The sequence below is a fragment of the Dermacentor andersoni genome, chromosome 2, assembly GCF_023375885.2.
Source record: "Dermacentor andersoni chromosome 2, qqDerAnde1_hic_scaffold, whole genome shotgun sequence".
Classification (NCBI taxonomy): domain Eukaryota; kingdom Metazoa; phylum Arthropoda; class Arachnida; order Ixodida; family Ixodidae; genus Dermacentor; species Dermacentor andersoni.
In genome coordinates, this window is record NC_092815.1 from 75850205 (window position 1) to 75868740 (window position 18536).

General features: G+C 44.9%; 5 protein-coding genes across 7 annotated transcripts in view; 2 read left to right on the forward strand and 3 right to left on the reverse strand.

Moving 5' to 3' along the window:
* AsnRS (asparagine--tRNA ligase) overlaps positions 1-2736 on the reverse strand; it is a 43981-nt gene extending 41245 nt beyond the window's left edge. The window contains exon 1 of the mRNA XM_050188753.2: positions 2577-2736. Coding sequence (XP_050044710.1) covers positions 2577-2607 — 31 coding nt within the window. The 5' untranslated portion in view covers positions 2608-2736. The remainder of the gene's footprint in view (positions 1-2576) is intronic.
* A 1117-nt stretch (positions 2737-3853) lies between these two features.
* Positions 3854-6834, forward strand: LOC126541999 (uncharacterized). Its single transcript, XM_055077049.2, has 3 exons — positions 3854-4878; positions 5113-5682; positions 5962-6834. Exons 1-3 carry the CDS (start codon positions 4570-4572, stop codon positions 6832-6834), a joined length of 1752 nt encoding a protein of 583 aa, XP_054933024.2. The 5' UTR covers positions 3854-4569.
* LOC140216113 (uncharacterized) lies at positions 6000-7935 on the reverse strand (the record flags this gene model as incomplete). Its single annotated transcript, XM_072286442.1, has 1 exon — positions 6000-7935. A coding segment is annotated over one exon (801 nt), but the record flags the coding sequence as incomplete, so codon positions are not given.
* Positions 7935-10541, reverse strand: LOC126541828 (uncharacterized). Its single transcript, XM_055076955.2, has 6 exons — positions 10080-10541; positions 9888-9990; positions 9689-9822; positions 9379-9438; positions 8952-9056; positions 7935-8345 (listed from the first exon to the last, which is right to left on the reverse strand). The coding sequence occupies exons 1-6, from the start codon at positions 10309-10311 to the stop codon at positions 7972-7974; spliced, it is 1008 nt and encodes a 335-aa protein (XP_054932930.1). The 5' UTR covers positions 10312-10541; the 3' UTR covers positions 7935-7971.
* Positions 10542-10985: 444 nt separating this feature from the next.
* On the forward strand, positions 10986-16671 carry LOC129387643 (uncharacterized). Of its 3 annotated transcripts, XR_011892779.1 has the most exons (3): positions 10986-11255; positions 12838-14467; positions 16461-16671. XR_011892779.1 is itself a non-coding variant. In XM_055076953.2 (2 exons), the coding sequence occupies exon 2, from the start codon at positions 13031-13033 to the stop codon at positions 14231-14233; it is 1203 nt and encodes a 400-aa protein (XP_054932928.1). In that variant the 5' UTR covers positions 10986-11255; positions 12838-13030; the 3' UTR covers positions 14234-16671. The 3 variants fall into 3 exon arrangements, 2 of the variants coding, with proteins under 2 accessions (XP_054932928.1, XP_054932929.1); XM_055076953.2 differs by having other exon boundaries at positions 12838-16671; XM_055076954.1 differs by lacking the exon at positions 10986-11255 and adding an exon at positions 11269-11615 and having other exon boundaries at positions 12838-16671.
* The last annotated feature ends 1865 nt before the right edge of the window (positions 16672-18536 follow it).

Sequence of the window (18536 nt, forward strand, 5' to 3'; positions counted from 1 at the left end):
TGTACGGAGCGGCGAGCAAGGAGGACATCAAGGCACCCTAGCAGCCATCGGAGCGCAACACCCCTCCTCCCTCACTTGACCCCCCCTGCCTCCAGTACCAGTGGCTACCTCTGATGGAGTGCCACTGGAATGCCATTCGTTACGGTTGTTGGCGGTCATTCACTAGGCCGCTCATCGAAGTCAGAGTCGCAATCTCCGCTCATGTCATCACTCTCACTAGAACTTAGCATTGCTCACAGCGCATGCGGAGAAAACACAACAGCCCAAAGCCGGTCAGTTCGCCCTGTCGCTGCTGAAGGTAGATGTGACGTCAGATCCGCCGGCTTGTTGTCAGGAGCGCGTTGCGTGTGGCCCAGTGGCCGCTTACAGAGCGTCAGAAATAAAGCCATCCGCTCAAAAATAAGCAGAATAATGACTATGTACAAGAGCAATCGTGTCTTAGGAATGCAATTGTGGTGCTTTTGCAACTTTGTTGAATTGTTGATTTATTCTGTATTCCTTTAAATGGACATCGCGAAGAAATTTTCTGGTGGTTAGTCGCCCGAAAGAAGTTTAAAGAAAAGAAAAGAAGTAAACAAGTCGACCACATTCTTGTAGGTTCATAGTAGCAACGCAAATTTTTGAAGTTTTCACTGAGCACACACCTTTTATAGGATACATTTGCACCTTTAATAATGATGGTTTACTTTCAGGTGAGGCACACAAGCAGCAGCAAACTTGGAACAGCAGAGACTGACAAGCAGCGCCTAGTTTTTCGATCACAGCGACTTCTTCAGCAACTTTGCTGTAGTCAATTTCGCCTGCTTCAGGAAATTTTCTTAACTTGTTGAAAGCCTAGTGCTCTACATATGGTGTCTCGCATTGCCACAGGAGGGCAGCACAATTACTATCACAATTTCCTTTTTGTGTGTGCCCCCCCCCCTTTTATGCAATGTTCCCCCAAGCCCATCTTTCAACACCTTTAAGAAGATAATTCATTTTTCGTAAAGCTTGATGCAAGATTTAAAAAATTGTAAAATGAGCCCAAATATGCAAACATTACGAAAAATTCAGGATAATTGGTAGGTGTGCATTTATTTCAAATGATTCATGTGAATTTGATTCTTAATCCTGTCCAAGTGTTTTTCCACATGCTCTCCTATTTCAATGACGTGGCTCAAGTACAACAGCTTGATGTTGGCCATCATGGACATGGCCAGAAGAAGATCCATAGTTTCAGCTTTGTGCATCAGCACCTCAAAGAGCAAGGCCCTAATGTAGGTTGTACTGGACAATTTTTGGGGCTAGGACACAGACAAGCATGCCAAGGACTTGGTCAACAATGCCAAGAATGCAGCACCCACATGTTTGGTATTCTTATATTCCTGAAACCAGTCTGCCTCGCACAATCCTTTCTGATTGGCGTCTCGGTATTCCTCAGGCACTTTCATGTGTCTGTGCTCGTGTTCCTTTCTCAAATTCATTTATTTTCCAGCTTTTATTTGTTCATTTTTCTTGTTCTGCCCTTAGCAAATACCTCTGCTGCTATTCATGCTTATATTATTCGCTAGTATTTTACGCATAATTTATGACAAACCTCCCACTGGCATGTAGTTGATCTACACAGTTTGGCTGTGTTTGGATTAGTGCAGTACAATTACTGAAGCAAATAAACATTTGAATTCAACACTTATCATGCACAAATGAGGTTATGATTGACATTGAAGTCGACCTGCATTGAACTTTTTATCGCACACAATAAACAAATACATGAGTTAGTACAGCAGGATTGAAGCGTGGCTGAAAAAAAGCTGAGCTCAACCTGCAATGGCTCTAGCATGCTCAGAGGTGTCCATGTGGCAGACATATAACATGCTTCCTCACATGCATATGCATGACAGCATCCTTTCAATTTCGATCACAAGGAAGTGGGCCTATTGAGTAAAATTTTACATAAATGTCATGGCTAGTCACAAATGTTTACAAGCAAGCAACGTTTTGTGTATGCACTACAGTTAACTTTGGTTGTATGTACTTATCAAATCAGTTGTCTCCACATATGAAAGTGAAGCAGTTGATGGTTGTACACATGCCCTCCTCCCCCTTTAATATGTGTGTGTGTGTGTGAAACATAATTTGGGACGTTTACGAAATCTGGACACTATACTGCGCGACTTTTGCGCTGTAATGCACCTAAAGTGTGAGAAAAGCTCGAGCGGCGATGTCGGGTCGTAGCATAACAAAAATATGACTGATGTCACATGCATATTGCCCGGCTACAAATTTTCGCATACAACCAATCGCACATGCCGTAAGGCCATGCGATAACACTCCGTCCGAAAGTGCCAGCCCTCGATCTAACGAACTACACAACGGTCCAAGTCAGACATAAGGTCATTCAGTGCTGTGTTGCTGAAATAAATCTCATTATGATTGAAGCAAATCTGATTTGTCTTAAGGGTACTTTCTGTTCTTCTGTGAAAATGAACATCGAGTTGTATGTACACGAGTTGGCAGCGCACGATGCCGGCGGTTTGCCATGACAGCACATAGTAATATCAATGTACTACTACAGTACGAGAAGCTTTGAAACTCACTCTCCTCTGTCTGTTGGGTGCTTCCACTCATGTTGTGCGTCAGCAGGTTGTCTCTAATTTCAGAAAAGTGGATTCGACCAAAAGGAAATTGTCCCTCAAGAGAGGACGAAATCAGCAGCAGAGATTTGGGCTCGTTTCGCTGACCGTAGCGCCAGCTGGGGACAGCGAGAAAGATGATGCAACTAGTGGAGTGAAGTCGTCATAAAGATGACATAAGTCTGCAGTAATCAGTGAAATTCCGCTAACAAGTGTTAAAGCGCGTCACTGCGTTCCGAAATTACGAAACGTGTTTAAAAAGTCAAATAAGCGTAGCATGCTGCAAACTTATTTATTGCATCAGGAACTGAACATGGCCTCCGGGATCGGGTTGGGCGCGATGTCTAATTTCGGAAGCTAGCTATCATGGAGGAAGCTCTACGCCGTAAGGTTCCTAGATAAAACAAGTAACTTTATAACTTTTTTTTTCTTTTTATAGATACCTTAGCATACCGTTGCTGCATGCTTCGTCTAGTGGCCACCGCTAACAACAAAAACAATGTTTGGTTGCATTGCGAGGGAGTATGCACTGAAACTCGGCCGCAATGTGGCGCTGCGGTTCCCCGAGCCCGGGTAACAGAATATAAATACCTTGGTATATGGATAAACGAAGGCAACGGATATATGGAAACACAGGAAAAAACCATAACAGTCAAGGGGAAGAGAAATGCAGCCATAATGAAGCACAGAGCGCTATGGGGATACAATAGGTACGAGGTCCTCCGAGGTATGTGGAAAGGGGTAATGGTTCCAGGACTGACTTTTGGAAATGCGGTTGTTTGCTTTAAATCAGGGGTACAATCAGGACTCGACGGGAACCAAAGGTCAGTGGGTCGCCTCGCATTGGGCGCTCACGGGAAGACTACAAATGAAGCTGTGCAAGGGGATATGGGCTGGACTAGTTTTGAAGTGAGGGAAGCCCGCAGTAAAATTGAGTACGAAGAACGGCTGAGGAATATGGAGGAAAGTAAATGGGCTGGGAGAGTGTTCAGGTATCTGTACAGGCAAAACATTGATTCACAGTGGAGGAAAAGAACTAGGAAGCTTACCAGCAAGTATGCGGCCTGTGGGGTGGGCAACACAGCAACAAAGAAGGTCAAGCGGAAAGTCAGAGAGGCTGAATTAATCTCATGGGTGGCGGCAATGGAAAAGAAACCTGCCATGAGTAACTACTTAAGGGGAAAAAACGAAATTAGGAAAGAAACCATTTATGATAACTCAAAGGGAAGCTCATTACTTTTCGAAGCGAGATCGGGATGCCTTAGAACACGCACCTATAAAGCGAGATATAAGAATGAAGAAGAAACATGTGCTTGCTGCGGTAAAGCTAGGGAAACGACGGAACATATTTTATTAGAATGTGAGGACGTCTACCCAGCGGTCGATTTAGGCACCACTGGCCTCCTTGAAGCCCTTGGGTTCAGCGGGAGCAGTGGTAAAGCAAACAGGTCCGCAATAGACATCAGTAAGAGGCGATTGGAGGATTGGTGGAAGAAAAGTAGGGAAACGACAAAAGACGGAGACGTACAAAAGCACAGTTCGCAATAGGGTATCAGAAAATTTGGACGTGGTAGTTCATAGTGGTTTTTTTTTTTTTTTTCATTGGTGAACATAGGTAGGATATTAGGCAGCATAGTAGTAAGAGCTTGGTGGCGCAAGCCACCGCCCCGTTCCAAAGGGGACGCTCATAACATCCATCCCGGCGCCATGCTTGTGGTTGTGCCGCAGCAGCCGACGCATGCTTGCAGCTGTGTTCCGTAAGTGTTGTGTGGTGTTCCCTAGCATTTAGGTTTCTCGTGTGTTGCATGTGGCGTTGGTTGTTTGCAATACTGCTGCGTTGGAAGCTTCCTCTACGGATACACGCTGTAAAGACTTGGAAAAGTGCCCACACCGGAGCACGTTGTTGCGCGACAAAAAGCTGCTGTGTACGTCTCATTCGGCGCGACTGCAGTGTAACATGCAACTCAGCGACTACGCAAAGTCGCTGCCTGACCCCGAGCGCAGCAGATACATCATCAAAATCGCGAAATGCGGCGGAGATGACCCGTTGGCGCTGTCCGATGACCACTTTACGAACGATGTTGCTTTTTATCCAAGTGTCGACCGTGCGGACATCAGAGACTATCTAGTCCACGGGACGAGCTTCATGACGCGGGATCAGCTAAAGAGCTATAAATCCCTGGAGGCTCATAATTACGTCACCAGTGGTCTCGTGGAGCCACCAAGAGTGAAAGTTCGTGATGGCAACGTCGTCGTCGTTGGAAAGGTAGGCTGTACTTATATAATGTACCGCATGTCAGCGGCTTGGGGCATTTTTTCAGTCGTCCAGAAATATAGCGATGGAGCAAGCAATGTATGTGGCGCCCAGTCCGTCGCACTTGTCGCTAGATCGTCGGTGAAGTTGCTGTAATGTTGTTCGTGCTTCATACGCCTGATTTCGTGTTCACAGTGTCTAATCGCGTAAGCTAAACACTGTGATGTATCTTTTCTCCCTGCGCAGGTCCGCCACTCTCAGGCGTTCAGAGATAAGCTGCTGCTGCCGTGGCTGTTGATTAAAGCTGACGGGGAAGTTTTGTGCGCGCACTGTACGTGCATGGCCGGCCTCGGGGAGGCGTGCTCACACGTTGGTGCAGTGCTCTTTTATTTGGAGGCTGTTGTGACACGCCGGGATGGTCAATCATGCACAGATGGGCAAAATGCATGGCTACCGCCTCATCTCGTCAGTCTGGAATGCCGACCGGTGGCAGAGATGGACTTCGCGTCTTCCGCAATGAAAAAACGCCGCCTGGACGACACTGAGGCTGCCCCCCGCGACCCACCAAGTGTTGAAATGCCCAAGCCGAGAGAGGACGAGATGTTAAAGTTTTTCTCGTCATTGAGTAAATCTGAGGGTAGGCCAGCACTTCTCTCGCTTGCCCAAAAATTTGCTGACCCCTACATTCCCTTGGGCTTGAAGTACCCTAAGCTCCTCCTCCTCCGCAATCTGCAAAGGAAGCAGTGCCCAATTTCCTTGGAGGATGTACAGGCAGAATGCCGTAATGTCTTGCAGGACCTCTCAATTGAGCCTGATGTAAGTTTCTTCGTCTCTTTGTAGCTTGCTTACAGCCATACCTTGCCAAAAAAAACTAATTGTGCAGGTTGTTGTTGTAATGTGCCGTGCATCCATGTGTCAGCATCTGTTCACAGTTATAATTTATGCTAAACCTGCACATGCTGCCTGGGCACTTTTCAAATGTATGCAATATTGTCATGAATCTACAACATCCTTAAAGCATTACAGCAAAACTAAAAAACAATCGAAAGGATAAATATTTGTGTTTGTTTGCACATGAATTGCAATTTCCTGCAGGTGTGTGTACTGATCGAGAAGCAGACAAAGGCCCAATCTGCATCCGAGAAGTGGCATTTATTTCGGACTGGACGCATCACAGCTTCAAATGCAGGAGCGGTATTTGCAACTTCATTGACCAAGCCTTCAAAGAGCCTGCTGAAGAGACTGTGCTACCCAGAGGACTGCAAATTCCAGACTGCAGCAACTCAGTGGGGAAAGAAGAAAGAAGCTGCTGGGAGGGCAGCTTACATAGAGGCAATGCAGAAGCACCATCTAGGCTTTAAGTGTGAAATGTCTGGCCTCCACATAAGCATAGAGCGACCATTTCTGGCTGCAACTCCTGATGGCCTTGTACATTGCAATTGTTGTGGAGACGGCCTTCTGGAGATAAAATGTCCATACTCTGCAAAAGATGCACTTATTTGCGAAATTCCAGAGCGGCAACGATCTTATCTTGTAGTTGATGGCAATGATGCAAAGTTATTGAGAAACCATCATTACTTCAAGCAAGTAATGATGCAGATGTTTGTCTGCAAAAGAAACTACTGCGATTTTGTAGTATGGACACAGAAAGATATTTTTATTGAAAGAGTAATGTTTGATAAGGAGTTCTGCAACGAAATTGTGGATAAGTGTGCATTGTATTTTGAACGAGTTCTCCTGCCTGAACTTTGTTTCCGTTATTGGACCACTGCTGCTGAAGAAGTAGTAGTGGAGCAAAGTGCAGGCAGTCAGGATAAATATTGCCACTGTCAGCAGCCAGAATATGGAGACATGATTAGGTGTGATGGGAAGCATTGCAGTCGACAATGGTTTCACTTTCAGTGTGTTAATTTGAAGAGGGCACCTAAATCACGGAAATGGTTTTGTAATGACTGCAAGAAGTCGTAAAAAAAGTATTCTTATTATCTTATTATGGGGTTTTACGTGCCAAAACCACTTTCTGATTATGAGGCACGCTGTAGTGGAGGACTCCGGAAATTTCGACCACCTGGGGTTCTTTAACGTGCACCTAAATCTAAGCACACGGGTGTTTTCGCATTTCGCCCCCATCGAAATGCGGCCGCCGTGGCCGGGATTCGATCCCGCGACCTTGTGCTCAGCAGCCTAACACCATAGCCACTGAGCAACCACGGCGGGTGTAAAAAAAGTACTGTACATTTACTAGATGCTTTGCACTAAGGACACATGTCAGTCAAATGGTACAACAGAGTCGCACAGGTTGGTAAGTGCGGCACACACAAATACAACCTTGTCAAGTGCGCTGACTTTTATGCCGTTAAGCACCTTCGGCTCCAAAAATTCAGTGGGAAGAGTGCTTTTGAGAATGGAGTACTTGTTCCTGACTAACCCAATAACTCTTTCAACATGAATCCTAACATTTGCTAGCCTACGTGTTGCCTCAACAGAGTATGCAGTAAGCTGCGGCTTCCCTTTAGTGAAGGCTGGGATTTCCAGCTTCGCTCCACACATGCCCACGGCATCAGAGATCAAGAAACCCCTGTCAGCCAGCACAGAGTCGCCAGGTAGCAGGTTGCTAAGAATGCCACACGATTCTGTCAGCATTTTGTCACTGGTACGCCCACCCCACCCTCTTGATATGTACGTAATTACACCTTGTGGAGCGATGCCAATTAAGTACTTCACGGTGTTTGCATGCTTGTACGTAGACCATGTTAATGATCTAGGTTCCATGGCTGAAGGTCTGTCCACAAAGACTTCAAAACAATCCAGAATCACAGCTACTTTCTTGCCAAATGTTTCTTGGAATGCCATTGGCATCGTTCTTTGAAGATCTTCACGTTCTGGCCATTTGATCAGACTGCTGAGCCTAATGTAAGCAGCATCAAGCCACCTTTCTACTGTCCTCGTTACGGTTGACTGGTGAATGCCAAACCTGTAAGATAAAACTGCTGAGTTGTTATGTGCTTTAGTAAGTGTTATTGAAGCTAATGCAATAAAGTTCACCAGCACAAAATGGCTATTGCATGCTCAACTGCAGTTCTGCGTAGTGCAGGAACCTTAATGTTACAAATGAATATAGGTATGGCTGTTGCCCAGAATAAAATACCTGTATGCAAGATCTTGTAATGGGACGTTAAGCCGCAACCTCATTAGGAAAACGACCATTTCCTGAAATTTGCTCAGGCGGTTTCGTAATGTATGCCTTACATGAGGCTCAACTAAGATGTAAACAGCCTCCAAAACTGCATAATTTGGCAGCCCTGTGTAAAAAACAACCATGTCTGGGTTGCTGCGGAGCACATCCCTGTCTCCAGGGGCTGCCTTTGCCAGGCGACTGCGTGCAATATCCAGGTCATGCTGAAGGCGGTGGTTTTCTTCCTCCAGTGAAGAGATGTGGGCTGACAGCAGGTCAGCTGTCACCTCTTTGTCTATCATGCCTGCATGATAAATTGAATGTGTGATGACCATATGAAGGGAAAGCACTGGTGTCAACACAATGTATAATGATGTTACTTGTTTCAGCACCTTTACATGAGGATTTTTATTATTGTAATAAATAATGACCTTGAATCTGCCTGTCAGACTGAACTGTTTGTTATACGATTAGCTTTCAGTGCAAAAGAAACCGCATCCCTAATTTTCACACCCATAATGGTCAGATTGTACTGCACATATCGCACCTACACCAACAATAAGCAAAACGAGAACAAGATGAAAGCCGGAGCCAATGTGCCGACATGTGGACTTGCCTTTCTAAAAGTGACATGTTGCCTTGAAGAAGACAAGTCCACTTGTCGAAATGGCTCCTGATTTCATCCTGTTTTGTTCATCGTGTTGAATTTCCATCTCCCGCATTCCCTGTGTTTTTTCCACACCAACAATATAATTTTTGTTAAATATTTGAAACATTTCCAGCTTAAAGGATTGTGTTTTAATCAAGTACATTGAAGACTTTACGTCTGCTCACACCGCTTCGGCCAAAATCAGGACATGCAGGAACACAGGATTTGCAAGCCCTAGAAACAAAACTGTGCGATACTTGCATGCAGAAGCTTGGTTATTCTGCAGATCCGCTTGCAGGTGGCACTGAGCTGTGGCTAGATTTTCTTGTAGAACTGGACATTCCAAGCATGAAGGCTCCTCGGGAGCTGCAAAATGAAAGCACGCAGAAAGGAAACAAACTAGTTGAAAAAAAGCAGTCTTCAGTGGAACCTTCGCAACAAAACACTTTGCTTGCGTGCGCAAGTCTTAACGGGCTGACTAAATGGTTTCTCCATTTACAAATTATTTTGTGTTGCATCTGCATGCACCGTTACTGTTAACAGCTTCAAACGCAGTATTCGATCAGCTGTGAGAATTCAAAGACAAACGTCCTTGCGCACATAACACAGAAGCCTAAATGAGCAATTGCCATGCTCCAGAGCTCCATACTCTCTTAAGTACGAATGCATAAATGTTTACTTAGCTTACATGCATGGCCTACAAGGTGTTGCATTGCAGTTTGTTCTGATGAGGGGGATTCTTCGTCACCTGCACAAGAAATGAACACTGTAATTTATGTGAAAGCAAGAGCGTAAACTGGACGTTGCCCCCGGCACCCTCGCCCCCCCCCCCCCCTTTTTTTTTAATGTTGTGCACTGCAGTAAATGCGTGCTGGCTCGCGTATATTAAATTAAACAGACGCAGTACACAAGGTTCAATAATGGACAGCTTAAGGTTGGTCCAGTGCAATATGCAAATTAAAGTAGAAGAATGTAAGTGTGAAGTGACGCCTTCGTACTGAAAGAAATCTCCTCGGCCGCCGTTCCTGCAGCGATGGGCGCCGCGTTCGTGCTCGCGCTCTCCGGTCGCTGCCTTAATTCAAAGGCGTTGGCTGCAGAACTCGCGCGCCTTCGTTGCTTGAGTCGCATATACCTGTAAAAAATTAGTTCGATTAGTTCATAATCACTTGTTTGACTGCGTACAAAATTAATTTGCACCTGTCGCTTGCGCTTCTTCCAGCGTGCGTCGTGGACTTGTAGCCGAGATTGAGGCTCGGCGCCCAGTCGGGATTAGCCTCATCCATCAAATAAGCTGGTCGTCCTGAAAAATATAGCCCACTGGTACGTTACAGAGCTGCATGCAAAGAATTGCGCTAAAAAACTAAGCTTTAATGCCGCTGCCGTGCTTACCTGTGATGAAATGCGCCCCGCAAACTCGGTAATGCGTCGCCAATTCGTCCAGGTCTTTGCGACGAATTCTGCTCAGCCACAGAGCTCTGCGCCTTGAAGACAGCTCAGCTGTCCTAAGACACTGTCCTTCTTTGACTTTGGGCACGACATAGAAGCCCAGCGGTTGAAAGTTCTCATCGTTGGGTTTGTTTTTTGACCGGTTGGAACAACCGTAGACGGCGCAGTTCACCATTGCGGCTCGGCGCGCAACAACGTGCTCCGGTGTGGGCACTTTTCCAAGTCTTTACAGCGTGTATCCGTAGAGGAAGCTTCCAACGCAGCAGTATTGCAAACAACCAACGCCACATGCAACACACGAGAAACCTAAATGCTAGGGAACACCACACAACACTTACGGAACACAGCTGCAAGCATGCGTCGGCTGCTGCGGCACAACCACAAACATGGCGCCGGGCTCGGGGAACTGCAGCGCCACATTGCGGCCGAGTTTCAGTGCATACTCCCGCGTCATTTCTGAAATTAGGGAGTGACGTTGTAACAGCAGACCTGATTGAAGGCCATATTTTTTTACTCGTGAGGATTATTTTCCTCTAATTCTATTCATGGCGAAGGACGAATTTTAATCTTGGGTTTTACGTGTCAACAGGACGTGATTTTGAGGCACGCCGTTGTCGGGGACTCCGGATTAATAATTTCGACCATATGAGGACCTTTAACGACATGCGTTTCCCCGCAGGCCGGCTGAGGCCGGTGAACAATAGAAGGCAGCATCCACGTGACCCTGCGTTCCCGGATGTTGGTTCCCTAAGTTGTCCCTACGGGGCCACTGAATACCTAGTGTGTCACGTGATTGGGGAGGTTTCTTCCCTGTATTGCTGCCGGAATTATACAACAACCCTAGTGCGTGCAATGTCGGAATGGCGCACGTCTGTGATCGAGCTGCCATCGGCGATGACGATCGTCGCTACGAATTTTGCAGCAAACTATTCATACAGAGGAAGAACATGCTGCAACACATCAGGAACGTTCACAAAATGGCCGTGGATGTCAAGAAATTGATGAAATGCGACGTATGTGGCACTTCCCTGCCTACAATGGAGAAGTATTCGGGGCACCAGATCGCTGCGCACAACTTCGAGGCTGATTACGTGCACCTGGTGTTCCGGAACAATAAGGGTGAGGAACAGTTTTATTAAGTTTATTCTCAGTCATCGTGAGCAAATGACGTTTAAACGCAATATTATATCTTGGACTTTTTTTAATTTCTTGTTGCGCAGTGTGCCTCCAAAAAGGCAGTTGTTTATGCTTTGCGGGCCTTTGTTTTCTCTTTCTCTATCTGTTTCGCGAAGAGCAGCTTTTGCGCAGGTGCCTAATTTATTTCCTTGGGGTATTTTGAAGTTTGTATCCTCGTTAAATATAATTTGTTTGTTTATCCATCTATAGTATAGTCATGTGTGCGCGCTCCCAGCGATGCGCTACATGACATACGTTTGGCATTGTCTGCTTTCCTGCACAGCAAGTGGAGTGAAATTTGACGTTTGTACATCTTCTTATTTTTTTAAGCGACAGGAGTAAGCTGTTCTGCGTTCTGACGTTGCTCTGTGCCACATACGTGCGTGGCCTAGTCTTCGCCTCAGTGCACGTTGCAATGCGGCAGAGACGCAGAACCGGTACCATACATGAATTTGCGGATGTCGCCGGGATGGTTTCACAGCGTATTGTGGGCAAATTCTTTAGCAGTACATTTCATAGAATAGAGCGAAATGTGACGTTCGCGCAACCCCCCGCCCCATTTTTTTTTTTTTTAACTTAAACGAGAGGAGGGATTTGCTCTGCGTTCTGACGTTGCTCTGCGCTACTTGCGTGCGTGGTGTAGTCTTCGCCTCAGTGCAGGCCGCAATAGGTCCGAATGCAGGCCGACATAGGTCCACGACCACACTTGCAATTGCGGCTGTCAGCGGCTTGGTCTCCCGGCGTACTTTGGGAAAATTCTTTAGTAGTACCACAGTCCCTCAATAGAAGGACTCTGGTTGTAGATTTCATAAAGTAGAGCGAAATTTGACGCACGCGCAATCCTTTTTTCTTTAAGAAGAGTGTGTTAGGAGGCTACTTGGTAAGACATCTTTTTGTGAACTTAAACTGCGCTTGAGAAAAGACACCAACGTAGAAGAAGACAGGACGAACGCAGACTAGCAACTGGTTTATTGAAATCACACATAATGCTGCCTCTTCGAACCAGGCGCATGCCCAAGCCAGATCATAACCGCGTGACGATGGAACACTCCCTCGCCAAGCCCCTATCTACAGTAAAAAATCAAGCTCTTCTTGAAAAGAAGGAGCTTTTCAAGAAGAAACTGAGAGAAGGGATTCACACTGTTCTGGGGCATAGCTTGCACCATGTGCTCTCAGTTCGTCTTTGTCTTATCGTAACAGCATTGCTATGAATGTACAGTCTGATTCAATATTGAGGAAGGAGTGAGCATAGATCATGCTTAAGTTTCATATTTGTTTCTTATTAAAACAAAACTAATATGATAAATTTTTTGAAGTTATGGCGCATTGCATTTGAAATTAAATTTTAACATAAATTTGAGCAATATCAAGGGTGACCTCATGACACAGTCGAGTTGAAGGTGAGGGAGTAAAATAAATGCTACATTAGCCCGTGTCCAAAGCCTTCAGAGTGATTATTTTTGTTTGCATCTCTCTCCCAATAGTACTTGTCACTATCTAATGCTATTTCGTGCTTTTATTACAGAATTTCATGAATGGAAAGCAGAAGAAGAGGGTAGCCAAAACTGCTGGTTCATTTTGCCCAGGGACCCCAAAAAGCTGGCCAGTGGAGAAACAAGGATCCACTATTACTGTAATAGATCAGGCGAGGCAAGGAAAAAGGAAGGTCATAGTGACCGTCGAGAGAAAAGTCAGGGGAGCTGTAGGTCTGGTAAGATATGTCTTTCATTTATTACCGTCACAATTACCGTCCGACACCTGAAGGCACCACCATAAAAGTCAGGTATCAAAGAAACCATTACGGTCATAAACCAGAAATTCAGCACTTGAGAATGAGTGACAAGGAAAAGGTCAGCGTAGCAGAGAACCTAGAAAGGGGTGTGCCCATGAAAACCATTCTAAAGCGAGTAAGAACATCTGTGGCATCCAAGCTGAGGCCCGTGCACTTGGCAGAGTGCTCAACCCTGCATAACATCAAACAGCAGTTTAACATTGCTGCTCCTGAACATTCTCATACTAATGACGCTATCAGTGTAGACATGTGGGTGCTTGTGATGAAAGAAAAAGGTGAAACACTTGTCCGCCTGTACAAGTCTCAGAAGGAGCTACTAGAAAAATTGGGCCCTGCAGGTACTGTATGTCTTGACTCCACACATGGAACTACAGAGTACCAGGTTGAGCTGACCACTCTTCTGGTGCTAGATAAAATAGGATCAGGTGTAGCTATAGCTTATTTCATCTGCAACCGGATGAACGAGCAAACTTTGACAGCATTCTTCAAATATCTGGAGTCGGCCATGGCCAAAAAAGTGGCTGCTAAGACATTGATATCTGATGATGCGTCGCAATTCTACAAAGCATGGTCCATGGTCATGGGTGCCGCAAAACAGAAACTTCTCAGTGCCTGGCATGTGGATAACAATTGGCGTAAAAAGATACTCGAGTGTGTAGAGAAACAGCTAAGGCCACATGTTTACCATAGTGTGTGGCTACTCTTGGAGTTCCTCGCGGAAAAGGCATTTGAAGATTATTTTAAGCAATTCCTTTCTAGTAAGGAAGAAAAACTGAGGGACTTCCTGAAGTACTTCAATGACCACTATGCAGTTAGGCCGCAAGAGTGGGTCTATTGCTTTAGGACTAGAGCAGCTGTCAACACTAACATGCACCTTGAGAGCAAGCGCAGGACGTTAAAGCATACTATGCTGGAGAGAAAACAGAATAAGCATGGTGACAAACTTATTTCTGCCCTCATGGACTTGACAAATCATTTTTTAATTAAAAGGGCTATCCAGATGATGAAAGGGGCAAAGGGTAAGAAGCTGAGCAGAATTCAGAAGAACCACAGGTCTGGCAGTGAAATGGCAGCTTGTGCCAAATTAAATGAAGATGGCTGTGCCAAATTAAATGAAGATGGCTTATAGACTGTGTCATCTCAGTCTATTAAAGGGCTCTCATATAAAGTGTCAAAAGTGGGAGATGGTGCTTGCTGTCCTTTGAGGTGTAAGGAATGTGCAGTGTGTGTGCATACTTACATGTGCACTTGCTATGACCATCTTATACACTTTACAGTGTGCAAGCACATTCACTGTGTGGTCATCGCTAATCCAACTAGCAGCAACAAGGCCCATGAGAGCTTACCCGAAGAAGCATGTGAGGCAAGTCGGGCATTGCACATTGTACAGAGTATAACAAAGCTGGAAGCAGCCAAAGCAGTGTAAAGCTCAGCACTCTTTAAGAGCAAAAATGGACTCGGTCAGACAGGTCAAACTGGCTCAAACAATTTGTTTGAGCCAGTTTTCATGCTTGTTGAAAGTGAAAGTGACCCAAAAAGAAAGGTGCCAGACCATTCAAATCAACCAGCCAACAAAAAAGTTGTGCACCTGTTAAGATTTCACTCTACAAAAAACCCTAGATTGTCGCAGCCATCATCTAGCCTTTCAAGGCCCACTGAAGCTCAAAAGGAAGTCCTTAAATAACAGCTTAGGGACAGCAACATAGAAACAAGAGATAACCATGTCAGCAGGGCACGATTACTGGTAACAAGCCTCCAGTGCAGTTAGGAAGAGAGAAGTGGTGCAGTAGTGCTGTGCTGTCATGCCTTATTGAAGCAGGTTGAGGGCTCGCATGTTAACAAATCATGACATGTGGTCTCTGATGATTAGCCCGTCTGTTTTTGTCTGTGGTGTGCAGCAATATGTCACAGCTGGATGGTATGTGTGTAAGAGCACGAGAGATGCCTCCATGCTTGTTGTATGAGCTGCTGGTAAGTGTTCTGTGAAGATAGGTACAGACCCAGTGGTCATCTCTGGTATGTGGCAGCTGTTGGATGGTCGTGTGTTAGAGCACGCCTCCATGCTTGTCATATGAGCCGCTGGTAAGTATGTCTGTACATAGATGTAAGGAAGTGCATTGGATGGTGTGTAGTGTTTCAGTGTGCAAAAGCCTCCAATGTGTTTTGCTACTTATAAATTTGTGTAAACACTCAGTAGCGCAGTAGTTATGATGTTGCACTGCTGAGCACGAGCTTGCGGGTTCAATCCCAGCAAAGGTGGCTGCATTTCAGTGGTGGTGAAATGAAAAAAAAAATTGTGTAGTTGAATTTAAGTGCACATCACAAAACCCAAGGTGGTCAAAAATATTACTGAGTCCCGCACTGTGGCATGCCTCATAATTCGATCTAGATTTTGTGTTCCATGTGATGTTCTTATTGCCCATTTGAATAAACTTTTAATTTTCAGATTACCAAAATAGAGGGCATATGCAGTGGTATTGTGTGCAGTCTGGATAAGTTGCTCTGGTCATGAGCACTCAATTAAAACTTCTGCATATTTGGCTGCAGCAGACAGTGTCATAATGATTGTAAAGACTATGCAGAAAGCTTTAGGCCACTCTACATATCAGATCAGTTTTATATTGCATCCCTTATGGTGCATCTCTTACTTGAGTAGGCATAATAACAATTGGCAGTGCTTCCTTACACATTTAATATTTTTCTTTTTTTCTTTTGGAAGAGTAGCCTTCGAAGAATAATCTACAACAGTGCTCCTACCTTCTCTTTCACTGTCTCCCCATTTCTTTTCTACACTTCCACTTCATTCTACGCACTTTCTTATTCTCCTCTTCATCCTACATTGAGGGTGTGGGAAAGTGAGCTAAGCGTGCATAAAGATTTCTGTGCTGAACTTAATTGCGGCACTGACGAAAACAAATCTTTGTCAAAAGGTTCACTCCAGCTACATTCCCCCTCCAAACACTGTTTATCACTTCAAGCCTTCATATTCCTGTGAGCTTTTGTCTTGTTTAACAGTTGTAACAGTCATACTATTTTTTACTATCAATAGCCAGCATACATTTAGCACTGCAAAGGGCTGTTTAGAAGATGTGCGAGTTTCTACTTCCCTTATGATAAATACTCCAGACATTCAGTCTCTATTTTATGAAAATCTTTCAAACATTGCCAGTGATGACCACCATATAGGTTAATATCGGCATGGGACTGAGGCTTTCCCGCAAAAAGAACAGTTATGTTGTGCTCATATCATGTGACTGGCAGTTTCTGCTGTAATTTTTGCACTTGTCAACTGCACTGTGAAGAGCTCATTTCTGTGAATACGTGCTGGCCTGATTCTTCTTGTTCACGCATTTCAGATCTTTTGCTATGAGATGAGGAGGTGTAAAATAAAAACACCGTGTAGATTTCACAATGCCTTTAAGAAACCACGCAAAGCTTGGAGATGAAGCATTACATGCACCTTGAACCAAGTGTCTGGACACAGCGAGTGAAAGTTGTTTTGTCATGAGCGAGGGTGTCGGTGTTACTTGTAACTACCTTTAAATAAAGGTTTGTTTCAAAACAGTGGCTCAACTCTGTGTTTCCCCCCGGTAAAAAACACAACCATTGGGATTTTCATGAGCGAGGGTGTCGGTGTTACTTGTAACTACCTTTAAATAAAAGTTTGTTTCAAAACAGTGGCTCAACTCTGTGTTCCCCCGGTAAAAAACAAAACCATTGGGATTTACAATTCGCTTTTTAAACATAATTGAACAACATGAATAAAAAAAACTTGATGAATCAAGATATAAGCATGCCATACCATGGAAACACTTGAAACTCCTTTTGAGAAGCTTACTCATACACGAACACACTATAGCAATTATTTTCAATCGTATACCCACAATTTGCCGTGTCACCACGTCAAGTTTCAAGGCAGATTTTTTTTAGACTCCAGGAAGCTATATGCCTAATTCTATCCATTGTTTACTGCATTGCATTTGATTTTCTATAACAAATAAAATTGAATTCTCCATTGATTGCGCCGACGCTCACGTTATAATTATATGCTATTATTATTGACTAGTCATATATTTTCTTGGCGGGTGGGGGCTGCAATGGTGGCGTTCTACGAATTTGCGCCGCGTGTTTGTGCGGGTAAGCTTAAGTGCAGAATTTTTTTTGCGCGTTATGAAAACAATGCACTGCAGGTATTTTAATTAATGCAACGAGCTGTATGAAATATCGGTCAAGGGGTTGGAAACGTCGTTATAGAGAATCCCGACGATTTTTCTTTCGCGTGTGTGTATTTGGAGTTGATTCACAGTTTTATTTGTTTATTTTGGCTACATTGCGCCAATTGCGCTTCTATAGAATAAAGAAACGCGCTTCCACGCGCTTGCCGACTCGATCGCAAGGGGACAGCCTGATCAACATCAATATCAGCAGCAATGGCGGATTTGCGCTTGCCATGGCGCTTGCAAAGTTTTCAATAGTTTTCGACTATTAAGTGATGCTTTTGCTATTTTAACGTGTGGAGGTTCATTGTACGTCTGTTTTTCAAGTTTGGCATGTGTTTTAACACATGTGAAGGTGTAGTCTTTTCTTCTTCAGCGGATATTTGTACAAGACCCCGTTCACCGTCTATCAGGTAAGATGTGTACGTATGCTACACGCAATCGTAGTGCTTCACTAAGCCACAGTGCACTACAAAGTTAAGCATGAGCGGTACACAATATTCACAAGTTCTTAGTATTGCCAAGAACAACCATTGCTTGGTGAAGTTCTCACAGGCGTTGTAGAAGTTGTTGGGCGCGGCAGTGCTGAACGTAGCGTTAGCGGCTTAAATCGTGTTTTTTTACTAGTAACAACGTGTCACTATTTCATATTATTGGCGGCGTCTCCAGGACACCAAATCGGTAACGGGGACACCAGAGCTAGAACGCGGACTGGTCCATGGGTTGGGGCTCGCCGAGGCCTGCGCGTGCTAGTAGTATATCTTGATGTCTAGGCTGTGTGTAAGTCGTACTTTCCGAATTTTCTGACGCATTTTAAGATCAGCTGTCCGCTTTCCCGGACAAGGCTGGAGTCGGGGTGGTCTGCGAGTTGGGGCAACATAACCTGCTTCCAGTTTGGGACCGCCCTGCTTCCAGTTTTGATCCCTCCGCTGCCCCTTGGGTACCCTGCCGCCTCCTTGATTATAATCTAATGCTCTCCTGAGGCCTCTGTTTGCCGGTTACATGTGCCCTCCTGGAGCACTACTTGTAAATGAATCCGATCTATCGTCGCAACGAAAAAAGCGCCCCGCGACTTCTACAACACCAGTCAGAACCTTGCCCATTGGTTTACATATGTGTGGCCGCAAATATCTGAAACTTAATGCCAGTTCAACAGGTTTGTTGGCAAGGGTGTCAGGTCGTTGCTTTGTGTTGAATCGGCCTTTTCTCAATTCT

Coding starts and splice junctions, on each gene's coding strand:
- LOC126541999 (XM_055077049.2), top strand. CDS start 4,570: ATGCAACTCAGCGACTACGCAAAGTCGCTGCCTGACCCCGAGCGCAGC. Junction 4,879..5,112: donor ACGTCGTCGTCGTTGGAAAG/GTAGGCTGTACT, acceptor CTCCCTGCGCAG/GTCCGCCACTCTCAGGCGTT. Junction 5,683..5,961: donor ACCTCTCAATTGAGCCTGAT/GTAAGTTTCTTC, acceptor AATTTCCTGCAG/GTGTGTGTACTGATCGAGAA.
- LOC126541828 (XM_055076955.2), bottom strand. CDS start 10,311: ATGGTGAACTGCGCCGTCTACGGTTGTTCCAACCGGTCAAAAAACAAA. Junction 9,991..10,079: donor CGGGGCGCATTTCATCACAG/GTAAGCACGGCA, acceptor TATATTTTTCAG/GACGACCAGCTTATTTGATG. Junction 9,823..9,887: donor GGAAGAAGCGCAAGCGACAG/GTGCAAATTAAT, acceptor AATTTTTTACAG/GTATATGCGACTCAAGCAAC.
- LOC129387643 (XM_055076953.2), top strand. CDS start 13,031: ATGTCTTTCATTTATTACCGTCACAATTACCGTCCGACACCTGAAGGC.